This window comes from Camelina sativa, chromosome 14 (genome assembly GCF_030686135.1).
Source record: "Camelina sativa cultivar CO46 ecotype springtype chromosome 14, ASM3068613v1".
Taxonomy (NCBI): domain Eukaryota; kingdom Viridiplantae; phylum Streptophyta; class Magnoliopsida; order Brassicales; family Brassicaceae; genus Camelina; species Camelina sativa.
In genome coordinates this window covers 4,993,751-5,020,416 of record NC_141893.1, presented here as the reverse complement: position 1 = coordinate 5,020,416, position 26,666 = coordinate 4,993,751, and the positions used below count along the sequence as shown (strand labels likewise).

The 26,666-nt window shown below is 33.6% G+C and overlaps 3 protein-coding genes, 1 long non-coding RNA gene and 3 pseudogenes across 4 annotated transcripts; 3 read left to right on the top strand and 4 right to left on the bottom strand.

The window, feature by feature from the left end:
- Positions 1-1,909: 1,909 nt before the first annotated feature.
- Positions 1,910-2,890, bottom strand: LOC147927846 (uncharacterized; annotated as a pseudogene).
- Positions 2,891-7,010: 4,120 nt separating this feature from the next.
- Positions 7,011-8,746, bottom strand: LOC147927845 (uncharacterized). The gene is made up of 2 exons (XR_015580201.1): positions 7,775-8,746; positions 7,011-7,543 (listed from the first exon to the last, which is right to left on the bottom strand). It is a non-coding gene; the product is annotated as an uncharacterized LOC147927845 (long non-coding RNA).
- A 1,965-nt stretch (positions 8,747-10,711) lies between these two features.
- On the bottom strand, positions 10,712-11,478 carry LOC109128801 (14 kDa proline-rich protein DC2.15 pseudogene; annotated as a pseudogene).
- A 2,100-nt stretch (positions 11,479-13,578) lies between these two features.
- On the top strand, positions 13,579-16,205 carry LOC104739861 (putative lipid-binding protein AIR1B). Its single transcript, XM_087484833.1, has one exon. It carries the CDS (start codon positions 13,764-13,766, stop codon positions 14,193-14,195), a length of 432 nt encoding a protein of 143 aa, XP_087340959.1. The 5' UTR covers positions 13,579-13,763; the 3' UTR covers positions 14,196-16,205.
- On the top strand, positions 15,479-16,205 carry LOC104739860 (putative lipid-binding protein AIR1B pseudogene; annotated as a pseudogene).
- Positions 16,206-20,295: 4,090 nt separating this feature from the next.
- Positions 20,296-21,333, bottom strand: LOC104739859 (cytosolic calcium-binding protein 2-like). The gene is made up of 2 exons (XM_010460329.2): positions 20,984-21,333; positions 20,296-20,819 (listed from the first exon to the last, which is right to left on the bottom strand). Exons 1-2 carry the CDS (start codon positions 20,996-20,998, stop codon positions 20,436-20,438), a joined length of 399 nt encoding a protein of 132 aa, XP_010458631.1. The 5' UTR covers positions 20,999-21,333; the 3' UTR covers positions 20,296-20,435.
- Positions 21,334-24,499: 3,166 nt separating this feature from the next.
- On the top strand, positions 24,500-26,440 carry LOC104739858 (rho GDP-dissociation inhibitor 1-like). Its single transcript, XM_010460328.2, has 5 exons — positions 24,500-24,952; positions 25,079-25,145; positions 25,473-25,697; positions 25,797-25,921; positions 26,127-26,440. The coding sequence occupies exons 1-5, from the start codon at positions 24,764-24,766 to the stop codon at positions 26,196-26,198; spliced, it is 678 nt and encodes a 225-aa protein (XP_010458630.1). The 5' UTR covers positions 24,500-24,763; the 3' UTR covers positions 26,199-26,440.
- Positions 26,441-26,666: the final 226 nt, after the last annotated feature.

Below are 26,666 nucleotides of genomic sequence, written 5' to 3'. Positions count from 1 at the left end.
TTTCATTAGACTCATGATTTGTTTCTTCCAATATGCTTTCTGCTATTTTGGGCATATCATGCTTTTCAGCTTCCTTTCGTTTTCTAGGATTTTTATCTTTAGAACCAACTGGCCTAGCACGCTTCAAGCGTATTCTAGACTCTCGTGTATCATCTGCTTTTCCACGTTCTTGTGGTATTTCAATTTTAGCAGGAACATTTGCAGCTGGTATATATGATTTAGTTACCGTTTTGGTATCAACAAATGCATTAGGAAGTTGATTTGCAATACTCTGCCTATGCATGATTCGTCGAACTTCTATTTCAGACTGCTTGGTAGGAGGATCAATGTGTAGCAAAGATGGTACACACCATTTGATATCTTTTCCTACTTGTTTATTTTCTCCCCCTAGAACCGGGAAAACTTTCTCATTAAAGTGACAATCGGCAAAACGTGCCGTAAAGACATCACCAGTCTATGGTTCTAGGTATCTAATAATTGATGGAGAATCACAACCAATATATATACCCAACCTTCTTTGTGGTCCCATCTTTGTACGTTATGGAGGTGCTATAGGCACATATACCGCACAACCAAAAATCCTTGGATGGGCTATATTTGGTTCTCGACCAAATGCTAACTGCAAAAGGGAATACTTATGATATACACTTGGTCTTATCCTAATAAGCGCTTCTGCATGCAAGATGGCATGTCCCCATACAGAGGTTGGAAGTTTTGATCTCATGATCAATGGTCTTGCAATCAATTGCAGACATTTAATTAATGATTCCGCCAAAACATTTTGTGTATGAACATGAGATACATGATGTTCAACTTCAATTATTGTTACCATGCAATAATCATTAAATGCTTGGGATGTGAATTCACCAGCGTTGTCCAGTCTAACTCTCTTAATAGGATAATCAGATAACTGAGCTCTTAATTTGATAATCTGAGTTAGAAATCTCGCAAATGCCAAATTTCGAGACGGTAATAGACAAACATGTGACCATCTGCTCGATGCATCAATCAACACTATATAATAGTGGAATAGTCCACATGGTGGATGTATCAGTCCACATATATCGCCTTGAATTCGTTCAAGGAACTTTGGTGATTCTTTATCAATTTTGGTTGGCGATAGCCTTATGATCAATTTTCCAAGAGAACACGCTTCACATGTCATTTTACTCCCCTGATATATCTCATTAATTTTCAGTGAATGACCATGTGAGCTCTCTATAATTTTTCGCATCATTGTAGTGCCTGAGTGACCAAGGCGATCATGCCATAATGTGAAATCTTTTGGATTTCTTTTGATCACAAGATGCGATTCTATTGCATCTATATAAGTATGATGCAAACCAGAAGGAAGTTCTGGAAATTTTTCCAACACATGCCTTTTTCCAGATTTATTAGAAGTTATATACATACACTTCTTTCCATTCTCAGTGGCAGATTGAGTTTCATATCCTTGAAGGTATATTTCTTTGAAACTCAACAAATTCTTTTTAGAATTCAGAGAATATAAGGCATTCTTTATGGAAAACTTTGTTCCATTAGGCAATACAAATTTAGCTTTACCACTTCCTTCAATCAAGTCTGTAGGACCTGATATTGTATTGACAATAATTTTTGTTGGTTTTAACTCAGAGAAAAATCTCTTATGTCTCAGAATAGTGTGTGTTGTTCCACTATCTGGTATACAAATTTCTTTGATATTTTTCCTTTTAATTGTTTTGTTTGAATCTTCATCCATTTCTGTAATAAACATAAACGTTAATAATAAAAGTAAATTTCATTTATAGAAAAACATATAATGATTATACATTTATCTTATTTTAAGAAACAATAATATTTTAAAAACAACTAAAATACATAATACTTATTAATGGCGTTACTGGAGACTACTAGTCTCACTACAAGCATTTCAGTTATCCGCATGAGCAGTCTCTTCGAACTCGTTCACGAAGTCAGATGCATCGAGGTACGATGTACCCTCAAAATGCTCCATGAGGTTTACTTCTTTCCCTTTTCCCTTTTGGGACTCTTTAAACAATTTGCAAAGATGTTCGGGGGTTCGACACACATGGGCCCAATGCCCTTTCGATCCACATCTATAACAGATGTTCTCACGCTTCTGTGCGTTACTTCCTTGGAATTCTTTTCCCTTAGAACCTTGTTCAGATCGAACTCATTTATAAGACCTCTTGTTTTGTGGTTGAAAATATCTTCCACGTCCGCGATTAAATCGACGACCACGACCTCGATAGGTTTGATTTCCTCTCTCCGGATTTTTCACATCTGTTGCATTTACTTCTGTAAATGCCTTTGTTCCCGTAGGACGGGAGTTGTGATTTTTGAGGAGAAGTTCATTATTCTTCTCCGCCAATATGAGAGTCACAATTAACTCAAAAAATCTCTTGTATCCGCAATTTCTATACATCTCTTGGAGAACTCGATGTTCTTTATGAAAAGTGAGGTAAGTCTTCTCGACCATTTCAACTTCGGTAATTGGCTTACCACAATATTTTAATTGCGATACAATCCTCAGCATAGCAGAATTACAATCCTCCACTTTCTCAAAGTCCTGAAATCTCAAGTTTTTCCAGTCCTCTAATGCATGAGGGAGAGTTATTTCTCTCTGGTTGTCAAACCGTACTTTTAAAGCTTGCCACAGCTCTGCTGGGTCTTTTATGTGCGCATAGTTATGCGTCACATTTTCATCGAGATGTTTTCTCAGGAATATTATTGCCTTGGCCTAATCTTTGGAAGGCGACATATTTTCCAATTTTATGGTCTCCGACAATTCTTGCGACTCTAAATAGAGTTCCACATCTGTCTTCCATGCTATGTAGTTTGCTCCAGTAATTTTGAGAGCTGGAAACTTAAGTTTCTCAATGTTTGCCATTAGTTATCTAAACACAAAAGCGAATAAATATTATTAGTAAGATAATTTAATTTATTTTAAAATGCCCCATTTATATTTATAATGCAAGCGATTACAAAGAACACAAATGCATAGAAAAGTAAACCGATGTTAATGGTAAATTCTTCGTGAGTAAATTCTCCAACGAAGAGACCATAAATACAAGTAATAATTGCAATTAAACAAACAATTAAAAACAAGCTAATCATTTTCTAAAATGAAAAACTAAAACCACTTTCTTTAGAAAATTTTATGAGGGGTGATGCGGTTTTAGATGAATGAAAGAGTGAAAATATGAGTGTATTTATAGATTGAAAATTACTGTTCATAGCCGTTTGAAAAGTGTAAGATTTTTGAAAAAAAATTCTTTGTGATCGTTGGTGAAAAATATTTAACATAAAATAAATCATATATTAAACGATCAATCAGTTAACATTTAGCAATTTCAGATATATGTTAATAGACAGGTGGCTGAGCCTCCTTATATATTAACCATAATGTAAATATAATTTAACGACAATATTATGGTGACAGAGTCATCCATGTGATAACAGTAAATAAATTATGGTGACGGAGTCATCCACATTATCGGCGGCTGAGCCGTCCATTGTTATGGTGCGTGAAGCAACCACTACAATAATTACTTATAGGGGCGGAATACCTCCCACTATAGTAATAAATAAATAATGGTGTTTTGAACAACCACTGAAAAATAATTTTTTTTTAACGAGGCGACATACCGCCCAATAGAATAACACATAGAGTATAATGAAATATATATTATAAATATATAATTATAACCCACCGTAGAGTGATCGTGCTGATAACGTGTTATAAATAAGTGTTTGAATTTATGGTGAATATAAATAATGAATAGAGAGAAATTTATACCCGCAGAACGATCGGGATACTGAATAAAAGAGAGACGAGAGAGAGAGATTTTACTTCTTCAATAATTGAAGTTTTGTAAAATGTATTCGTATGTTACAATAAACGATTCATTGCTCAATTTATAAAGGTAAAAAGAGAAGTTACAGTGCTTGCATAGTGACGGTGGGCTCCACAAAATTTACGTAATATTTATCACATACACGCATCCTTTTGTGACTTTGTGAGTTCCTCCTATTTTTGACTTTCGTAACACATGTCTATTTTTTCACGTGTTAGTAGTGATGCGGATACTTGCCTAGGTCGGCGGCCACCTCCCAGTCCCGGAACGTCTACTAAATTGGCTTAGTTGCCGAAGGTAAAATATATGCTACTTGAGTCTTCTGAGGATTGTTCGTGTTACCTTAAAAAAATGCTACATGTGGACGATCATACTACTAATTTGTGCTACATGTGGACGATCATGCTACAAATTTGTGCTTTGTGAAAAAAAATTACGTGTGAAGTGATACTGATATATATACTTATATAGTACGTAATATACTTCTTTGTTTTGATCAAAGGAATGTTTGGCCGATAAATGCGATTTAAAAAAGAAAATTCATTTTCTCTTGGATACAAATAAAAAAAATGTTTTTTTTTAATATGTGTTTCCAAAATAGCACCCACAACTGGCTAATTAGTATAGAGCCATTGTACAAAAGGTCGATACTTATCCGAGTCATTTAGGTCATGGACATTCCAAAAAGATATATGGGGATTCATTGGGGTTTGGATTGAGCCTCTTTCTGGGTAAAAAGAGGAATCTGACCAAGAGTAGAAGAAGAAACTTTAGAATTAAAGGGTGAAGGTATAAACAAGGGTTGAGAGGTTATTACTGAGTAGGAGTTTTTGGTAGGTGAGAAGGACTTTGGAGGGTTAGTGTTGGTGTATGGTGGCTCAGAGGGGATAAAAGGGTTAAACGAAGTGGGGGTTATTTTCTGGCCATCATATTTATTGGTTAAAGGTAGGGCAAGCGAATTGTCTGAGACCACAATAGGACGAGACACAAACTCTGCTTTCAAAGCGAGAACACAATCCACCTGAACATCCATTGGAGAGTCAGCAGTAATTGGAGACTCAAAGGTTATAACCGACTGATTAGTTTCTTTATATGGAATAACATCAATAACCATATGCTCCTCTAATTGAGATGTCTCAGTAGGTGACACAAGAGTTGGCTCAGTAGTAGGTTCCTCTAATTGGGATGTCTCAGTAGGTGACACAGGAGCTGGCTTAGTAGATACTGGAGCAACATAGTCAATCTTGATACCAACATTAGTTGACTTTATATGTGATAAAGGAGTTGACTCAAAAGGTAAATCAGTAGCCACATGAGTTTTAGGAACAGTTTGAACAACATGATCAGTTTGAGCGGTTTGAGCCGTGTGCTTGACATGATTACTATTAGGAACATGGTTTCTCTTTGCCTTAGAAGTAACAGGGGTGCAACGGTTAACCGATGTTGGACAATTTCTCATGAAATGACCAACTTCTTTACAGAGATAACATGTATGGGGGACAACCTGCGGACCAGAAGAGTTTGTAGGTGCAGCAGGTGGAGAAGACGTTGCAGGAGGTGGAGCTAGCAAACAATTCCTTAGAATATGACCCACTTCCTTACAGTGGGAGCAAATCGGAGGCACCCACGGGTATTCAACCTTCACAGTGAAGAGTGATCCATCTGCCCTTAGAACTTTAAGAAATGGGAGCAGCGGCTTAGTGGAATCAACCTCCACCTTTACATGAGCAGTACTTATACTGGTAAGATTAATGGTCCAGTCATCTGTTTATTTTGGTTCACCAATAAGTCCAGCAATGTGACTAAGCCCTTGTTGGTGAATAAGGTCAATAGGAACATCTTTTAAGTGGGCCCAGAGTGGAATGCGCTGTAGAGAAGGAGAAGATTCGTTGAAAGAGGTAGACCATTGGGACACATAAAACATAGTAGTCTCCACATAGCACGCTGAGTATGAGTGTTCGGTGCATCCCCAGCACCAATGTTTCGCGGTCCTGGATGTGGTCCATTTGGTTGTTCCATTGTGACGGGTGCGGGATGATCAGTGAGTTGACGAGCTTTTCGTGGTCTTTGTAACCGGTTGATATCGTCGATAGCAGGAAGGAAGTTCTGATGTCCTCTTGATCTGGTGTGCATGCAACGTTGCAATCAACATATTCCTGAGATGCAAAACAAACAAGCAGACAACCAAAACAAGTCAGTACTCAGAATGATATGTGTAATAAAATTTAATATTGCAAAACTTGAAATCTTAAATGTAGGAAAACGAATCCCAAATGGCAACAGCGCCAAATTGATACTAGGATTTTTGTGTATCTATCCTAGCAGGTTCAATTAACCTTATACAGTTGTAATACTTAAGGTGTCAATCCAGTTGGGAAACTTTACTATCACTCAAGATGCAATCAGGATTTCACAAGTCAAGCCAATTCAAAGAGAGTGTTTTTATCTAACAATCCTAGAATGATGAAAATGCAAAACGGAAATGAACTACAGAACTAGAAACGAAAATGTATGGCAAGAAGTAAACAAAAGTAAAAATGAAAATGATTCTAAGCATGAAGAAACGAAATTGTCTCAGGAATGTAATATCAATCAAAAAGAAAGAAGTCATGTAATCGATGTCTGTGGAGTATCCTAGTCTACAGAGTGTTTAACATGCCACAAGCAAACTATCCCTAAACAGTGAACACACGACTTAGCTAATCCAATCTCTTGACAAAAGTTACTCAAACTCAACCACTTCCAAACCTAGCTCTCGCTAGAGAAACATGATCAAGCATGGCATGAAAAACAAGTTCATTCACATCAACAAACATCATAGACAACTAATCTCTTAGGCTAGGAACGTAATCTCTGGCAATAGTTGGTCAGGCATTTCATCGAACACCTTTTGGATGCAGAAATGTCTAAAACCCAGTTCCAATTGATCATAGAGAAACTAATATTTCTAACTCTAGTCCAGAAGGGAATCATACAATCAAAGCTTAAACACTCTACATCCTAAGATCCCCCACCTAATCTATCCCATCCTCAATAACTACTACACTACTCAAATCCGAAAATCATCATCAAGGATGCAAACCCAGAAAAAATTGAAACAAGCATTCTTAGATAGATAAAAATGAGATGAACAAGTTTGTAAAACAAACCAAATGCAAAAACTCAATGAATTAAAAGATATTTGGATACAAAGTCTGAGAACGTTTTTGGAGGCTAGATAAAACCTTAAGAACAAAATGAGATAAAAGATAAGATGTCTCCGCAAAGACTTAACAAAACGTATTTATTGATAAAAACATGTAAATCCCTAAAACTTAAAACGACAAGATGAAGAGTCGGTTTTGGAATCTCCTGAAGCGTGTAAGACGGAACGTCTTCGGTCTTCCTGACATGTGCGAACGAGTGGTGGCTCGAGTGGGTGATGGTGTTGGCTCGAGTGGTGAGGATCGAGTCGACGGGCAGCGGGTCGAATTGGGTGTATACGCATCACTAAAACGATGATAACTTTTGAACCACACCTCCGATTGCTTGAAATAAACGGCATTGGAAAGATGACTCAATTCTCTACAACTTTGATGAAGACGTCGAAAGCTAAATCCTACTAGAGTGGAACGGCTCGAACGGGGTGGCTCGAATGACGGTTGGAGAGTGGCTCGAACGATGCATTCTCGACGTCTCCTAAATACCTGAAATACTCCAAAATGCACAATATATGCAAGGATGATGAAAGAACTACCTAGACATGCAAAGTGTATAGAAAAGACTAAAAAAATGATGCAAAACAATGAGTTATCCTAGCTAAATGCATGATAAATACATGCTAAAGAGAGACAAAACATAGACATATCAGTAATCATTTGACAGCCTAACAAGAACAGAGTTTCCCGCTGGGGAGAGATGGATTTCCAGGTGTTTACCTTTAACGCACATGTAGTTTAGGACACTCTGAGTAAGGTGGTAGGGCGGTATCCGACCAAAGAATTTGCATATAATAAAATCTTTATGAAGTTCAGCTCCTTTATGGAAAACTTCATCAGGAATTTCAACTCTTGGGACCCCTGATGGGGAGTAAGAGACAAGGATAACCTTTTCAAGGATTTATCTACAAATGGTTTTACTTTTGAGGCATATGAAATTGGATCAGTAGCAGTTTTAGGAGGTAATGGGACATTTAGAGAAGTGGGAGGATAATGGGAGGGGAGAGGGGGAGATGCTTTAGAGATGACAACATAACTTGGTTTAGCATTTTGAATAGGAGGGTTGGACGAATCAGGTAACTGAGAGGGAGTAGTCCCAAGAATGCCATAAAAAGATTGAGAAGAAGGAGAAAGAACAGTAGTAGAAGAAGAATTCAAGTTTTTTGTAGCTACTGTAGCATTTTCAGATCCAGAAAGAAGAGAGCCAGATCTGGGATTCAAAGATAATTTTGAAGAGGAGACCAAGTAAAAAGTCAAGAGCTGGGTCGTAGAGACAACCTCAGGAAGAAGTTGGAGAGGAAGTGTAGAAGGAGAAGTAACTTCTACATGACATGGAACGGTAGTAATTTGAGTTCTGTGAAAGTTTTTTTGTTTATGAGGAAAAAGAAGACCTGAAGCAAGAGAAGGGAAGTCAGAATGAGATGAGAGGTTATGGAGGTCTGAAGGAAAAGACGGAGGGCGGTTGAAACTACCAGCCGGAAAGTTGAGAAGAGAGACGAGAGAGTTAAGGAACCAGGAATTTGCCATTAGCTATTATTAGATTTGTGGAGAATTACTTCATGTGTGTAATTAAAAAAAAAAAAAAAAGTGTTCCGGAGGCGAACTCCTAATAAACAAATGTTCTATTCACAACTTGGCTAATTATTGCATGATCGATTTTTTTTTTTTTTTCAAAATTATTGCATGATCGATATGTAGCTACTCTCTGGATCTTGGATTTATATGAACATACAAAGAAAAATTTAAATGAATTTCTTTAAATTTTTTGTTAAACTAATAATTGAATTTAACTGATTTTACAACTTGCATCATCTTCATTATCATTTTAGCTTTTGAAAATTATATCATAATAATAATAATAATAATAATAATAATAATAATAATAATAATAATAATAATAATAATAATAATTGAATTAATCCCCCTCCATAACAAAAATTGAATTAATTTTTATCATTCAAAAATAAGAAAAAAAAGGGGTAAAGATCCACAGCCATGTCTTTCACAGAACAAAAAAAGATCCAGCCATACATGCACGTATACGTACAATTTACTTTAATTATTTTTTTACTTCTTTAGGTGGTGGCATGCGCAGATGGGTCCGTGTCACGGGTTCCAATTTCCTATTTTTTTTCCATGTTAGTATGTTACTATAATTTTATAGCTCCATATAAGTTGTAAGACTAAAAATAAAATAAATAAAAAATCTTTTAAAGGGTGTTTAAACAAAAAAAATTATCTGGTCCTTATTTGGTTTAACGTTAACTTTTTCTTTTCGTTTTGTTAGGGTCTCTACTGATTTGTTAATCTCACTCAAAAGAATTTGGCGTGGAACTCCCCGGCCTACACAGAGACCAGCAGAAGTGGCCTAAATCACTTGTCCGAATGTTATCGTGCGGATAATTAGATATATAGTAGGTACTGACCGATGGTAACCATGGGCTGAATTTTTTATTTGAGGTAAATTTGTAATAAAATATTTTGTTATTATGTTATTTTTAATAGTTTATGATTATAAATCCTTTGTTTATATAATAGCTTTTATATTTTATAAATGTTTTTTACAGAATTTAGATAATATTGTTATAAATTAAAAATTCGTTGTTGTATTTGGGTAGCTTTAAAACAACCATTATATTAATGACATATTTATATATACTGTAGTTGGTAATCGTAATTGTCAAGAGAGAGATTTTAATGGAAAACCTATCTCAATAAAACATTAGCATGTAATAATGAATAAATTTTTTTAAGTCTTTGTTAATATCACTCAATCCTTGCTATGGTTTTGAAATAGGTAAAATGTAACTAAGTAAAAACTAAAAAGAGATTATTAGTATAATCTTATTTTTGGTGAAGGAATTATTCGAGAAATAGAGAAGATATTCTTTTCTGTTGATGGAATAAAACATTCGGTAAATATATATGATACGATAAGGGGTTCAACGTGATATTTTTTCACTTTTTTAGCTGAACTGATATTATAATTTGTTTGATTTTCTGTTAAGGGGATAAGTGGATAAATATTCGGTACATATATGGGATACCGTTACAAATCTAACTTGTTTAACTGAAGTGGTTTTTTTTTTCAACGTTTTTTCTTGAATACCAATATAACATTAATCTGTTTAGTCAGATGACTAATTATTTTTTTTACCCTTAATGATTCTAACATTTTATTAACTATTCCTAATGGCATTTTGATGTAATTTTTTATACTTTAAAGATTAGATTTATTTTTGTACTTCTCAATTAATATAGTGGGATATATACCCTAAAATTCAAACTAATCCTAAATTTTACAAATACCAGTAATAACCAGCCCAAAAATGTAAGCTCATCAGAACGGTTCAGGATCTTGATTCTTGACCACCATGTTTTTTTTTTTTTTTGGGGACAAAACCAACATGATTAAATCTTTTAATTCTTGCATATAATTTACACCAGATAAATATCACATGAGATCTTTCAATATGTGCACATTTTCTAAATGTATTAAAAAGTATTTTTCATCCCATTTTCTGAATCGAAATCCAAATTATCTTGGATTGTGATACAAAGCTATGGTTGCACGCGTTTAACATATGCACGGGCGTTTCTAATTATATCATATTTTTGTTAATTTATCCGATCATTATATTGCCAAAATAGAACCGGTTTTTGGTTGTAAACCCAAACAGATAAATATTACACCAACCAAACTAGTAGTTGGAACCAAGAAGTTTCCAGAAAAATACATGCGGATTCGGTTAGCCGAGAATCAACCAAACAAACAGAGGCCAAACAACACACACATGACTAAGGTAAAATTACTCAATCGATCCATCATTTTACAAGTTATCAGGCGCAAATAAAATCAGAGGGAAGCTTTTTGCCGCAAGTGTTGATTAGCAAACTCAAGGAGATGGGAATGTCGATGTTAATCCCGAGAATGTTAGCTTTGATGGCGGTACAAAAACAAACGGCAGCTTCAAGATCGACAAGCCCTTGAAGTACTGAGCAGCAAGGGGTGTCAGGTGGGTTTCCGATGACAGTTCCGACTGCACCATCTAGTATTTTGGCGCAAACACCAAGTTTTAGGGCATCTTTCGGGCAGCTATGCGTTGTTGGATTGCTGATTGGGTTAGGGTTTGGGATTGGCTTAGTTGGCAAGCAAGTGTTACAACCACTAACACATGCGAAAAGCATGAGATTAAAAGATAAGAAGAGAGCTGCGGAAAAAGATATGAGGGATTCCATTAATCTTTAAGCTAAGCCCTAATCAATGTTAACTAACAATGTGACTAGAGGAAAGGATGTGATTAGCTTTGGGACTAAGTGTGAGCGACAGCTAGGGCTTATATAGGAGCAAGTGTGAAGGCTCCTCCGAAGTGAACCAGGCAGACTCGCATCGCATGTGTCAATAAAACTAGTGTGTAGGTGCTATTATTATAGTTACCAACTTGATACTTCTTATAAAGACTACTTTTATGCACTTTTCGCTGAATTAATTAGAAAATGATTATACAAGTACAATCTTGTTAAGTTATTTAACATGTATTTACTCATAACCAGCGGACAAAAAGTAGCAGACAGTTTATATATAGTTTCATTACCAGAATAAACATATAGTTAAATATCATTTTGTTGTCCAATGGATTACAAGACGAACCAATGGGCGATTTAGACCAATGGGCGATTGAGAAATCTTATGCAATCCCGTGAAGGGAACAATAATAAGAAATTTTCCTTTTTAAAAGTACTTTGTTTTCTTATGTGCAATAATTAAAATCATCTGTTGGGGCGCCAGGGCGGAAGGCCAAGTTGCAATTGTTTAGTAGTTTAGTTTCTAACTCTAAATTGTGATTTTGTTGATGCCAAAGAAACTCTGTATTATCACACAAACACCCAAAAAACAAAAAAAAAATATAACTCAGATGCTAAAAAACGATATGGCGATGAAAAATATATGCTACTGAGGGCTAAAACAACCACTAATTTTGATATGATAAAAGAACTATAGATAAATATAGTCCACATAACAGCACTAGTCCGCTTATTTTTTTAATTCACATTTTTCTTTGCTTGGGGATTAGATTCTGATATACAGTCGATAACTACATACGCACTCACGAGCAAGTGGGTACGTTGAACTGGAAATAAATTTACGCTTAAATTGGATGCTACAAAAAGGACGTTTATTTTTTAAAAATCTGAACCTTATAAGACGCTAATATTGGATGCTAGCAGAGGACGTTTACTTTACCTAGAGTTATTTTCCAATATATCTTTTGCAGGATTAATTTCTAATAATATTAATTAACTGTTTTAAAAATATAAAGTATCATAATTCTATAAAGGTGTTATTGAAGTTAATTTATTACTATTCTTTTTACCTAACTGTTTTTGAAAAAGTTATTTTAGTCACATGTCGGTCATGTAGTTTAATTTATATAGTAAAAGTAATTTTACACCCTTGAATGAAGCTAAATTTTTGTCTAAAAAATTGGAAATTCAGTTAGCTTTCATTTAGTATGGCTTAAACTTTAAAGCCGATCATGCTATCATAGTAAGAAATACATATATTTTGGTAAAGACAAGTCACTATGATTAAAAGATAAACGATCACGGATGCAAAATTAGACGAAAATTTTATGAATTAAAATAAATTAATAATACCTGATTTGCCATATTCTTCATAAGCTTTTGTATTTTAAAATCATCGTTAGTCATTTAAAACACTAATTTTGATCCTTCATAAGTTCATATCACACATCAAGCATCTTAAATCATTTCTTGTTGTTTTTATTCTGATCCTTTTGATGTGTAAATAGTCACTCATCTTGGTTATGTGGTAAATTATGCGTGTAAAAGTCATGGAATGTAATATTACTATATACAAATTTTGAATTATGCATCGCCAGCTAGATCAATGTAAGTAGATATCAAGATGTCTAGGTATATGTGTGTGCAGTGAGACGCTTCGTTGTACTATCATGATCCATCTTATCTTCTTTTACATTTGTTTATGAAGGGTACAAGCGAACCAGCATTTTCACTCACTTTCACATGGTTTCTATGGATACCATGCATTATTATATATATTATACGAAAGACATATTTGAAAAAGAAAAAAATTAGAAAGTCTAAATAATTTTGTGTACTTTAATGTACATTGAAGAACAACATTAACATAAAGTCTTTCTTTTCAAATTAGAAAGCCTCAAAACGTATAAATCGCAAATTTTATGTAAAACTTAGAAATGTGACATGAAAATCAGACAAAGAATAAATCAGTCACAATTCGTAACAGAACGTGTGTAAACATCCAGTTGAGGATCGATCGTGTTTCGACAACGTATTAAATCCCAAAACTAAAAGAAACTACAAATCAATTAATATACCCATACAAAATTTTCAGATTGTAGACCAAATAAAAGATTGACATCACAATTATAATTTCGTATATTCATATACCTATGGACAATATTTAAACTTCGGTGTTATAGTCATATAATATTTTGATTAATTGTAATCAATAAAATAATGATAATGGTAGTCAATCATTCATAATTTTTATAAAAAACTTCCAATAATATCTTATGGACGCTCTTGGGCTTTCCTTAAAACCACTATAAAACCTGTCTCAATTCCCTTCACTTTCTCACACCCAATTCACTCACAAGTCACAACATAGATCGCTAGTGAAACAGTATCTCCTAAACAAAGAATGGCTTCAAGAACCACAAGCTCCATAGCCCTTGTCTTGGCTCTCAATCTGCTCCTTTTCACAACAATCTCCGCCTGCGGTAGCTGCACTCCGTGCGGTGGAGGTTGCCCCTCTCCCAAGCCAAAGCCAACCCGTAAACCTAAACCAACCCCAAGCCCTAGCTCTGGCTCAAGCAAGTGCCCTAAAGACACCCTCAAGCTCGGTGTCTGCGCTAATGTGCTCAACGGCCTCCTGGACTTAACCCTTGGCAAGCCACCAGTCGAGCCATGCTGCAGCCTCATCCAAGGACTCGCCGATGTTGAAGCAGCCGTTTGCCTCTGCACCGCCCTTAAGGCTAACGTTCTTGGAATTAACCTGAACCTCCCAATCTCTCTAAGTCTGCTCCTCAATGTTTGCAGCAAACAGCTTCCTCCAGGCTTCCAATGCGAATAACCATATTGATATATAATTTAAACACACTTATGTGTATATTTTATCGTCTTGTTTGAAAGAGACAAGGTGAATCTATATACTCTTATTATTGTGTCTTTATATATTTTACTTGGTGATTTCTTCTATTCTTCTTGTTATGGTGTTCACTGGAGTCTTTTTGTCTCTTTCGGTGTGGTCCGTAAGATTCTTGAAATTTTACAGTTTTATTATTTTCCGTTACTCTTATTGGGGATATTGCTATATTGGTTTGTATTACGATTCTATGAATTAATAAAGCATTAAAATTTTATTTTATGCATTCATTGTTAATGCATATTATGTTTGGTCTATAACTCTATATATATTATATCTGCTCTACCCAAATATTTTTGTTCATAATTGTATAAAATTAACCCGTTGCCAATATATAAAATTTATCGAATATGTAGTTCTGATCGAATTTGATATCAAGTAATCGATATATACAATAATCTTACTATATACAAATTTTGAATATTTATGCAACGACAGCTAGACGAATGTTTGTAGATATGAAGATGTACTCTTTAGTATATATGTGTGTGCAGTGTGGCGCTTCGTTGTACTATTATGATCCATCTTATCTTGTTTTGCATTTGTTTGTGAAGGGCACAAGGGAACCAGCATTGTCACTCACTATCACATGGTTTCTATGGTTACCATGAATTATAAAATATCATCATACGAAAGACATATTTGAAAAAGAAAAAAAAATTTAGAAAGTCTAAATACTCTCGTATAGTTTAATGTACATTGAAGAACATTCACAAAAAGACTTTTTTTTTTTTCAAATTTAAAAGCCTAGATATGTAGAACTTAGAAATGTGATATGACATGAAAAGCAGACTAATAATGCAGCAGTCATAATTTGTAACAAAACGTACATAATATTTAGTTGGAATCGATCATGTTTCGCATCAATTACAAGACAACGTATTTATCCGATCCCAAAACTAAAAGAAACTGCATCAGTTAATAGTTAATACATCCTACAAAATTTGTAGATTGTGGATAAAAAACACAAAAACAAAAACATTGACATCACAATTTTTTTTTTTTTTTTTGATAATTACATCACAATTATCTTATGGACAATGGTAGTCAATCATTCATATTTTTTATTCTAAAAAAAAATCCAACAATATCTTATGGACACTGTTGGGATTTCCTTGAAACCACTATAAGACCTATCTCAGTTCCCTTCCTTTTCTCCACACCCAATTCACTCACAACATAGTTAGTGAACAGTATCTCCTAAACAAAGTATGGCTTCAAGAACCACAAGTTCCATATCCCTTTTCTTGGCTCTCAATCTCCTCCTTTTTACAACAATCTCCGCCTGCGGTAGCTGCTCTCCGTGCGGTGGAGGTTGCCCCTCTCCCAAGCCAAAGCCAACCCCTGAACCTAAACCAACTCCAAGCCCTAGCTCTGGCTCGAAAAAGTGCCCTAAAGACACCCTCAAGTTTGCTGTCTGCGATAATGTACTCAAAACCGTCTTCCATTACACCCTTGGCAAGCCACCAGTCGAGCCATGCTGCAGCCTCATCCAAGGACTCGCCAATCTTGAAGCAGCCGTTTGCCTCTGCACCGCCCTTAAGGCTAACGTTCTTGGAATCAACTTGGACGTCCCAATCACTCTCAGTCTGCTCCTCAATGTTTGCAGCAAAGAGCTTCCTCCTGGCTTCCAATGCGAATAACCATTGATATATAATTTAAACGCACTTATGTGCATATTTTATCTTCTTGTTTTTAAAGAGACAAGGTGAATCAATGTACTCCTATTATTGTGTCTTTATATATCTTAGTTTGTGGTTTCTTCTATTCTTCTTGTTAATTATGGTGTTCACTGGAGTCTTTTATGTCTCTGTCTGTGTGGTCCGTAAGACTTAAGATTTACATTTTCATTGTTTCCTATTACTCTTATTGGGGATATTGATGTATTGGTTCGTATTGCGATTCTATGAATTAATAAAACATTAAATTTTCTGAAAATTGTTTGGAATAAAGTTAATCTTAGTATATGAGAGTATATTTCTAACCAGTTTATTTCTGGTAGAATAAATTTCTGAAAATTGTGGCAACTTCATATATAAGACTTCTAGAATTTTTTCAAAAAAAACATTGTTATGTATCCACTCAATAAAAAGTAAAAGGCTATATACCAAAGCATTAGAATTCCAAAAATTGGGTTATCTAGCTACTGTAAGAAATGGTGAGTCACGGAAATCATTAATTTGAAAACTCAAATATACACATCAAAGATAAGATTAATAATAATATATACACAGTGCGAGATAAAGTTCGTCAAAATAGAAATAATATCAATTGTGGTTTAGATATATCATGTCGGATCCTTTTATATAAAGCATGCAATAGAATAAGTTTTACTGATAGATATAAGTATAACGAATGAATCCTTCACAAAACACCATACAGAAAGATAATTACAAGAAAACTATCAAAACTTACTAAAATATGTTTTTTCAGTTAGAATATCACGCTACGTACACAAACCTACGTTACGTACAGTACATATCTGTCAACTCTACAAATAAAATTATAACTTTTTTAAGTATCAATGGTAGAAAAAATTGTAGTTATCAGTTTGCTGGTATGTATAGTATCTATTCCCTACAAAAATTTATGCAATTCACTTGAAAATTTAATAATTTCTGAATAGAAAACGGCGACTTATTTTGAGCCACAGGTACAAGGAAAGATCTTAGTAGACATCTGTCTCACACTGTGCTCTCGGGCCTGACGTCTTGATCAGTCTTTAAAATGTTGCGTCTCTTAGCTAAAAAAAAAAAAACGTTGCGTCCTTATTACTATTGTCTTCATGTTAAGGCATTAACCGCATTACAACATTTATTTGGCTACCAATATTATTATAGATGCCCAAACATATACAAACAAATACCGCCAATATATATACTCCTGTATATAACCAAATGTGTTTTGACATGTGTGGAGGGGAGAAAATTTAGTGTGTATAAAACAAATTAATGTGTTTTGACAGCGGGGAAAGGGATTAATTCACTGGTTCTTATCTTTAGCTGAACAAGAAAAGAAAAGAAAAAAACATAAGTTATCTGGTGTCCATAGATTGGTTGCTTAATCCATAAATATTTCTAGGAAAGACGTAGATGGTTTAAGTTCAGACACTTAGGATTAATGAGTATTTTCTTCTTTTTCAATATATTTTCTTTGACTTTGGTCCGAAAACAAAAATGTAGTGTAAACAAAGGGGATAATAAGAAAAGTCATAGGATCGATCATAATATATTTATACTATTATTTATTAGTTAGGCATTTCAGCAAGTCCCACTTTTTATCTAGCGTTCGAAAAATCAAGATGAAATGTTTAAAATACGTGTATATATTATCAATGTACAAAAAAAATCACCTTCTCTCTTTTTATGCCAAAACCTAATTTAGTCTAATTCTTGAGTTTATTGTGCATATATATAATAGAAAGTAGTTTTCAGCATACATGCAATTAATGATGATAAAAAAACATGATAACATTTTTGGGATTATTTCGATAAATCTTGAATGCTCTTTAGGATAGTGATCGTTTATCGGATGAAATAGGGCTACAAGCCTACAAATGTGAAGAAAATGACAAAATCAAACGTAATGATACACCAAAGGAGTATATATCGTGTTTAATCGTGTATAGTATTTTGAAGTTAAAAGGGGATGACTTCAGTTATAACATATTCAAGATTTTATTAAAATATAAATAAAAAACATATTCAAGATTGCCCAAATCTTGATCATATATAAGATCTAACTATTAACAAAAAATTCTTTTCCGTGAATCAAGAATCTAGTGAGGGATATATTGAAGAGTAAGTTATAATATCTCTTTTGGTCGTCACATGGAAGGAAGGAACGAACATAAAGGTGTGTTTTTGTTTTGCTTCGACTTTTCGGGATAGTAGCAAGTAGCAAGTAGAAACCACTTCAATAAAAAAGTTGAAAGATACCAGATCACGTATGGTCTCAAACCACATGCATTTCGAAAGAGAAAATCATTGTATATATATGATTGGGACATTTATGCATATTAGTCCATTCTTTGTAAGAACGAACAGTTATCATCTTAACATAAAAAACTAATTAAAAGAAAAAATGGAACAGTTATCATTTGTTATCGTTGATACAAATAAATACTATATGCATACGTACTAATAATCTCAACGTTAACTGAGGTAAGCAACATACGATGCTAGTTCGTAGAGTCCAAAAATGCTAAGGAACAGAGATTCCTTTTCACGATCACTCCAATAACTAATAAATAAATTAAACATATAGAAATATTTATATAAAATAGAGGAACTTAATTACACTTTGTGAGTTTGTGTCATCACAGTTTGTGTCATCACAGTTTGCTGTCACGGTGTATTGCGTGTCATTTCAGAGTTGGATGGTCCCTAAGGAGCAATTGTAAATTCGGTGGATGCATAATGAGCCCGTGAACTCTTTTTGTTTTCTTCTTACTCTTAGTTCAGCGAATATCGCCAAAATTATTTATAATGAGGATATCGATTAATTATATGCATGGAACAGACGAACAGTAGAAGCAATCTCTATCTTTTGATTTTGAATCATGAACATCATATTGTATCATGCATGGGCTAAAATCCAAAAACAAAGTAGTGGATATATTGGAGCAAAGTTTTTGCAACGTACATATTTATCAAATTTTTGCAATGATTTCATTATTATTAACAGATTTGAATCTTTATGTATTGAGTTGTGAAATGACAAACTTTTTGTTGATATGTTTTGGATATGATCATTTGTTGTTTGCGATAGGCGATACCATAAGGCTTAGCACACTTTTTATAAACTACTAAAATGTGTGTATTTTGTGTCCATAGATTTCTCACATCTGTACAAACGTAATGGTCTATCAGATCTGTTGTAACCGATTTGTGTTTTATGTATTACTCAAACGAATAAGATCATATTAAAATTAATATAGGATTTATTTACATCATCATATATTAAATCAATCTACCAATAATTTTTATTTGTAATTATATAATAACTAGACTGCATATATGATATATAATTAAATTATTATTTTACTTAAATCTATGACAAATTCCGTTTTCTTATCACAATTTTGATAGAAAAAGTTCCATGAAAATGCGAAGGTGGGCTTGGCTCATATAACATTATTTGCCTACAGATCTCGCAGACTAAAGTAGGCCCAAATATATAAAACCAACAACACCACCAAGTGAATTCTATAAACGATATCATCATCTTTTATCTATCTGACATCTACAATAACGCATTATATAGACTTTGACTGATTCTACTGCTATCTTTTTGTAAGTATGCCTCCGCTTTCAAAAGCTTCAAGTAAAAGAGTAGCTTTGTTTTCGTCTGTAGTGGCGAATGGTTGCGTGAAAATACTCGCTATGGTTATAAACTTATGTTCTTTTCCAGAATTGTCAGATACATATATTCGAATACTCTCAAAAGCATAATTATAAGAACAAATCACCATGCATTTATCGAGTTTCATTGATGTACTCTGTAACTTTCGAAAGGGAGTAATGTGTATCAAATTTTCACGAATTTGAATTTCCATGTTAGAAAAATATATCAATTTATTTACATGCTCGCACCACGGAGATTATATATAGATTAAAAACCAAAAATCTTTTGATAAATTCACAAAATTATTATTGGGGTAACTTTGTGATTCATATACTAAAACCAAAAACGTCAGGTCGTTTGCATTCAAGATTCCATCATTGACCTTTTTGAAATTATCTAAATCATCTTGATGAAATTAAATAGAAACATTAAATTTTATTTATTAGATTCCTAGTTGGTAACGTTTATAATTAATGTCAAAAATTCCAAATAAAACCACAAAACTTATACTAGTACATCTTAAGAAATTTCCATTGCTAATTGCAAACGCTAACTTGTATATGTATGTATCTTATGAAGAAAAAAACTGAATAATGTTGTATTATGTAAATGTATTTTTTGCATGTAAACGCAAACGCAAATGGTTTTCTATCTTCCATGTTTTAAGGTTTTAAGGTTGTAATTATGTAAAAGACCCAAACATCTGATATCATTATAATAACAAACGAAAGAAAATACATAGTTATGAGATTTTGATTAAATAAATTAAAATAGAAAACGGGATGAGACCCAAAATAGGTCATATAGCTTTTTCCTTCATCTTCACTCCTCGGCCTTCTCGACGACGACTTCCTCAGCAGCCGCAACTTCAGTCGGTTTCTCCTCCTCCACAACCGTTGGAGTCTCCGTCACCTCCTCCACAACCGCCGGAGTCTCTTTCACCTCCTCTGCTTTCTTCTCCTCCTCTACAACTGCCGGGGCTTCCGTGATCACCTCTGTCTTCACTTCTTCCTCCTCTGTTTTCTTCTCTGTTTCATCATCTTTCTTCTCTGCCTCTTCCACAACGACTTCTTTGCTCGTTTCTACGACTGGTGCTTCGGTTTCTTCTTCCGCCACGGCGGTGACGGATTCTTCAGGCTGTTGGGTCACCACTGTCTTTGTTGGTACCTCAACGTTCTCTACTGCTGCTGGAGTCACTTGTTCAACCTGTAAGCGCAAAACACACCTTATTAAACGAAAAAACTGTATGCCGTTTTTTCATTAGCTTAAACAATATGATCATTAATCAAATCTTGGTAAGAGTAACAAATAATAATGACGTACAGATATAGATTTGTAATCTGAACAAGAAAAATATATAAAGACAATACCTCAACGGTGGCCATCTCGAAATGAAGAAGCTAAAGAGGACAAATATATTGACAATTATAAGATGGGGAGAAGAAAGTGTATGTGATGCTTTGGTGAGTGAAGAGATTTGATCAAGAGGTGAGGTATTTATAGTAGAAGCAAATGATTTACAATAATGTTTGTTAACAAAAGTATGTATAAATTATTAGTTTTTTTTTAGCTTGTCTACAATTAATGTCAATAAAGAATCGTGATAATGAGTATTGCACATGAAAGAATCATTTTTTGCTTATATAAAACAAAATTGTACTGTTGTCAAAAAAAAAACAAAAAAAAATTGTACCATTATACACCTCATGCCACATAGTTATAGAACATCATCACTTAACCATTACTTATCAAGTTGTAGTTAGAAAAAAAAAATCTTTAATCAATTTTCAACTAAGAAATTCAACTTTAATTTACAAAAAAAAAAAAAAAAAAAAAAAAGAGAGCAATAGAATTTCTTGAGAAGTTTATTGTTTTCTTCTTCTGCGCGATCTCAGTGAACGTTACAACAAACCTTTCATGCTATTAACGTTTGAACTCTCAATTAAACTGAACGTTACAACATCTCATGTGAACGTTGACCTCTTTTAGAAATCCCATCAGTTAAAGCTATTAAGCTACCATTAAATGTTCTTTTCACTAGGTACTGTAACGTTTGAATTCTACAGCATAAATTTAGAGGTCACATTCAACTCTCTGCGTATTCAACCTAGCTCTAATCATTTGCGATTTCGACTCATTTTATTTTTTTTGATTTTTCCTACCATTAATTTGTTTGATTTTTCACATTACATCACATGCCACGAAAGAAACAGGTTTAAAGAACTTGCTAAAACTGTGTGTATCAGTGTATATAATGATTATTATCTTTTCAACATTTTGATCAGGTTTAACGAATCTAGATTGATTATTGTCTGCCAAAGTGAATGCAATCTCTACTATTAGAGTCAACCAAAATTTGAAAAATCAATAGTTTTATTTATGAATAAAATAGAAATCGAAATTTGCGTATTTAAATTTTCACATATTTAGTACTACTGCTCTATTTTAAATTTGGTACTTCAATTTTTTTTTTTTTTTTAAATTGGTACTATATTTGACTAAGATGACGTGGCTACAAGTTAAAGCGGGCCCGTGTGAGTGTGAGCCAGGTAGGATTCGTCATGAATGTGGACCCTTGTACATCAGTTTACTTTAACTAAATAAAGATTGATTAATTTTATGATTTATCACACCAAAATAAAAATTAATTTTATGATTTTAGATTATTGTATGAAAATATAATTAACGTTACAATTTTTTTTCATTCAGTTAGAAAGATTGATTAGTTATGTAAAGCATATATATTGATGCTGGTAAAAAACAAATTGTGTGATTGATGTTTTCTCTAATAATTTTATTCTTTTTTCTTTTATTGGCAAGATGACAAGTCCTAGGTTAAAATCTTTTTGTAGAACCCGGAATGTCATTTTATATGATATTCACATTCCTACCATTATTTTTTTTTCTCTAATTAGGTTTTATATATGTTCGTTGTTGCTGGCATCAACAAGCAGTAAGAATTATTAATTATCAGTAACAATTAACAATTTTTAACATTAGATAATGTTTAGGTCTTAGAGAACCTTAAAACAATCTATATTTATTTGCGTTAAAAAAAACAATCTATATTTAAGGTTTACTTCTTCTTCTTTTTTTGTCGTCAATTTTTGGGTTTACTTTTACTTGTGGAAATATATAAGAAGAGCAAATTGTGATTATGATTTTGTTTTTTTTCTTCGAAGAAAAAGCTAAGATACAGGCAACAGGCCACGTACTCATCAGTCACTACAATCTGTAAAGAATGGCCAGCAGAAAAGCTGGTAAAAAGGATTGGACGGCTAAGATGACCCCCATGCCATTGGTCCCATTGATTGTGTATATGTATTTGTCCGAAAATTAACTAAAGACCAATAATGCATAAAGGATGATGTTACAAAATTGGAAATTTTAGGTAGAAATAGGGAGAAAAAGAGTTAGATATCTTAGGTATAAGTCAACACCGAGGGACATATCGATCAGTTATAGAAATCTACAGTACAATCTTAACATAAATAATGCATCTATCACCCCTATTGCACTGACATCACCAAAATTCAGAGGTATGAAAAAAAGGAAATACACATATATATCCCTTCCTTCTCGGGTATAAGTTTTATTAATAGATACTTTTGTTCGACGTGATTGATAAATAGTTATGATGTAGATCTGAAACGAACGTTGCAAACAATTCACTTTTGGTGTCCCAATTATGATAAACGTCCCATGTCTTGAACATGTGTAACGTTAAAGCTGGACAAAGTGAAGGACATGTGTCTGTAGAATATATTTTCTCTAACGTTTGGTTTTATACCGTTGATTTTAAAAAGAAGATCTAAATCTGATGGTAGAAGATTCATACTGTAAGGTTTATCTTAGAGAAAGGGAATCTCTTCGTCGCCAAATTAGTTGGCACTTGCAACTTGACGGTGATGAACCTTTACGAAATTCCATTTTTTTTTATAATAGGGTATTTACAAGTGTTAATCTGAAAAGGTCCGATTTTGCTCGACCAATAGCCAAAAAAACACAAAATTATATAGTACATTTTTGGACTATACGTTTATACCTGATGTCATTTTTATGCTATATACAATATTGTGACAACTAAGTGGTGGATCATGGTCCATGGATATAAAGTTCTCATATCATTAGACTTGGGGCTTGAGGCTTAACTAAACTGATAAATTCTCCCCTCTCTCTTTAACACCCCTGATTTTTAGACCAATACCTCTCCATCGCTACGACTTATGAGGTTCGCTGGTTGTCTCATGATGGTTTATAACAAAATAATTACATAGAGCAAAGCGATAAGCTTAAGTCTCCTCCATTACCTCTAAGTTTAGACCAATCTTTCCTGCCGCTGTGTCTTAAACATGAAACATGCGTCTTCCTCCTTAAGAAGTTTCCAGAGGTTCTACTAACTTCTTGCTAATTATTATCAAAAAACTTGAATATGGACTCAAACACACAACATATTTCTAAAGACTCGTAATAATATGGTGCAGTTATATATTTTATCAACAGTTATATATTTTATAGATAAAGATCTTTGTCTCGTACATGTTTTCCAATTATAACACAATTACACAAAAACTTTTTCTTATTGACAAAATAGTGTTAAAATTCTTTTTCTAAACGATTTAAGTTATATTTTTTTGATAATTTCATTGCATTTAGTCTCGATGAAAAATACATGTATATGAGACGTGAATACGTATATCGAGTTACATGCATGCATGCATGTACATTTAGTTAATTATATTGTACAAATTATACTATTTAGGAAAAATAAAATCCTGTGAACGGGAAGACTACAAGTCTTAATTAGTTATAAGGATCACCACATGACTTTTTCTTCCCAAATCCATATTTAAACATTCATCAAACAAATACACCAATTCTTTCTCCCTCTCTCGTTGTCTTATAATTCTCAATATTTCTCTTCTTGTTACTTTCTTCTCATTCTTTTTGACGAAAAACAAATCCTATAATTAGACTCTTTATTCTCTTTTTTGAAGTCTTTTAGTTGTCTCCCCTTTCTTGAATTGTTTTTTGTTGCATCCTCGTCAGTTACGTTGCATAACCATCTCCAGGAAATCATATCCAACCGTATAGAGAATTTATAGGATCCGAATTATATTAGAGACCGAATAGAGATCAGGAAAGCAAACATGGGTTTGAAAGATGAAGAGAATAAAGCTGAAGGGTCTTCAGAAGAGCCAAAGGGACAAGGGCTAAGCAGGAAAAACAGCCATAGCTCTATATGTCCGACTGATGATGATGACGAAGAGGAAGAGGAAGACAAGAAACTTGATCTTGGTCCCATGATCGCTCTCAAAGAACAGCTCGAGAAAGACAAGGTTTTGATCTCTCATAGTGTCATGTTATCATGGTTTCATAAACCTCTATGTAATAATGGGTGATTTTGTTTTTCATATCTCAACGACAATCTAATCACTTTTCTATAATTAAAAAAAAATGTGTAGGATGATGAAAGCTTGAGGAGATGGAAGGAGCAACTTCTAGGCAGCGTAGATCTTGAGGAGGTCGGAGGTAAATACCCGGTTTATATCATAGCAGATGAATCCGGTTAAAGAATTTCCAATGAGTACAAACTTTAGTCCATCTCAAATTCCATATATCTCTTGCCTCCTTTAATTGTCATCAAGTGAATTAACGTAAGATAAGACTAGACCAAGTAACCATATTTTTTTTACGTCAAATAAGCATATAAGAATATTATCTTCGTGAAAAATTACAAGAAAATAATGTGTCACTTTTTTATACTTAGATATACAGATAAGAGTTATTGTTTTTCTAGAGTTCACTAGCCCACAATGAATGTTGTTTTTCAAAGAATTTGTAGAAATGTAAATGCAGAGACTCCGGATCCGGTGGTAAAGATATTGACCTTAACACTTAGGTCACCGGAAAGAGAGGACATGGTACTAACGATCCCGGAAAACGGAAGACCGACTTCGAAAGGACCATGGTTCATTCTCAAAGAAGGCGCTAAGTACAGTCTTGTATTTACTTTCCGTGTCACCAACAACATTGTGTCCGGCCTACGGTACAGCAACACAATCTGGAAGACCGGAATTAAGGGTATTTTATCTTTTACACATTCTTTTTCCACAATTACACAAACTTTAATTTAGAAGCCTTTGTCTAATATTTTTTCTTTTAACTCTTTGTGGAGAACAGTGTATAGTAGAAAGGAGATGCTAGGGACGTTTAGTCCACAGGCGGAACCTTACAATCATGTCATGTTTGAGGAAACTGCCCCCTCTGGTTTCCTTGTTAGAGGCTCCTATTCCGTTAAATCTAAGGTACCAACACTCTAATAACTAACAGTTTTGAATATAATTGACTGAGGACTTATTGCATTTTCGATATATTAATAGTTACAACTTATATAGAGTAATGAAAAAAAAAAAAAAAAAAAAGAGTTTAAGAAAAACATCAGTTTACGGCAATTTGTAGATATTGCTGGTTTATAAAGGGATTTATTATTGTCTTTCTAACAATTTTCAGTTTGTCGATGACGATAATAAGTGCTACTTAGAGAACAACTACAACTTCGACATTCGAAAGAATTGGGTGTGATCCACCACATAATTTAATTTCTGGAAGAAGAGAGAAAAAAAAATACATATATGTACATCATTTTTTACATATTTTTACCTCTTTAATTCAAATTCTTTCATAATTTAATATTTGTTCATAGAGTTCTTCGCCTGATTTTTTTTTTGATGATTCGTCATCTCACTTGATATAGACAATTTGTTTGTTTGGTTTTCTGTATGTTACTTTTTTCGGGTTATATTTTATTTTGCAAACTAGCTAGAGATCGATTGAATTATACTTTGTTTCGAGATGCAAGAATATAACATGAATTTATTTGCTGTAAAATAAATTGACTACGTCATCGTTAGGGATTATAGATTTCTGTCAAACACATTTTTCTACTATATTTCTGTGTCACAAAAAACTATTTTTAAATGGTTGAAAAAAAATAATGAGATTGATCAAGAAGAATGCATTTAAGGAAATTGCACACTTCAAGAACAAATA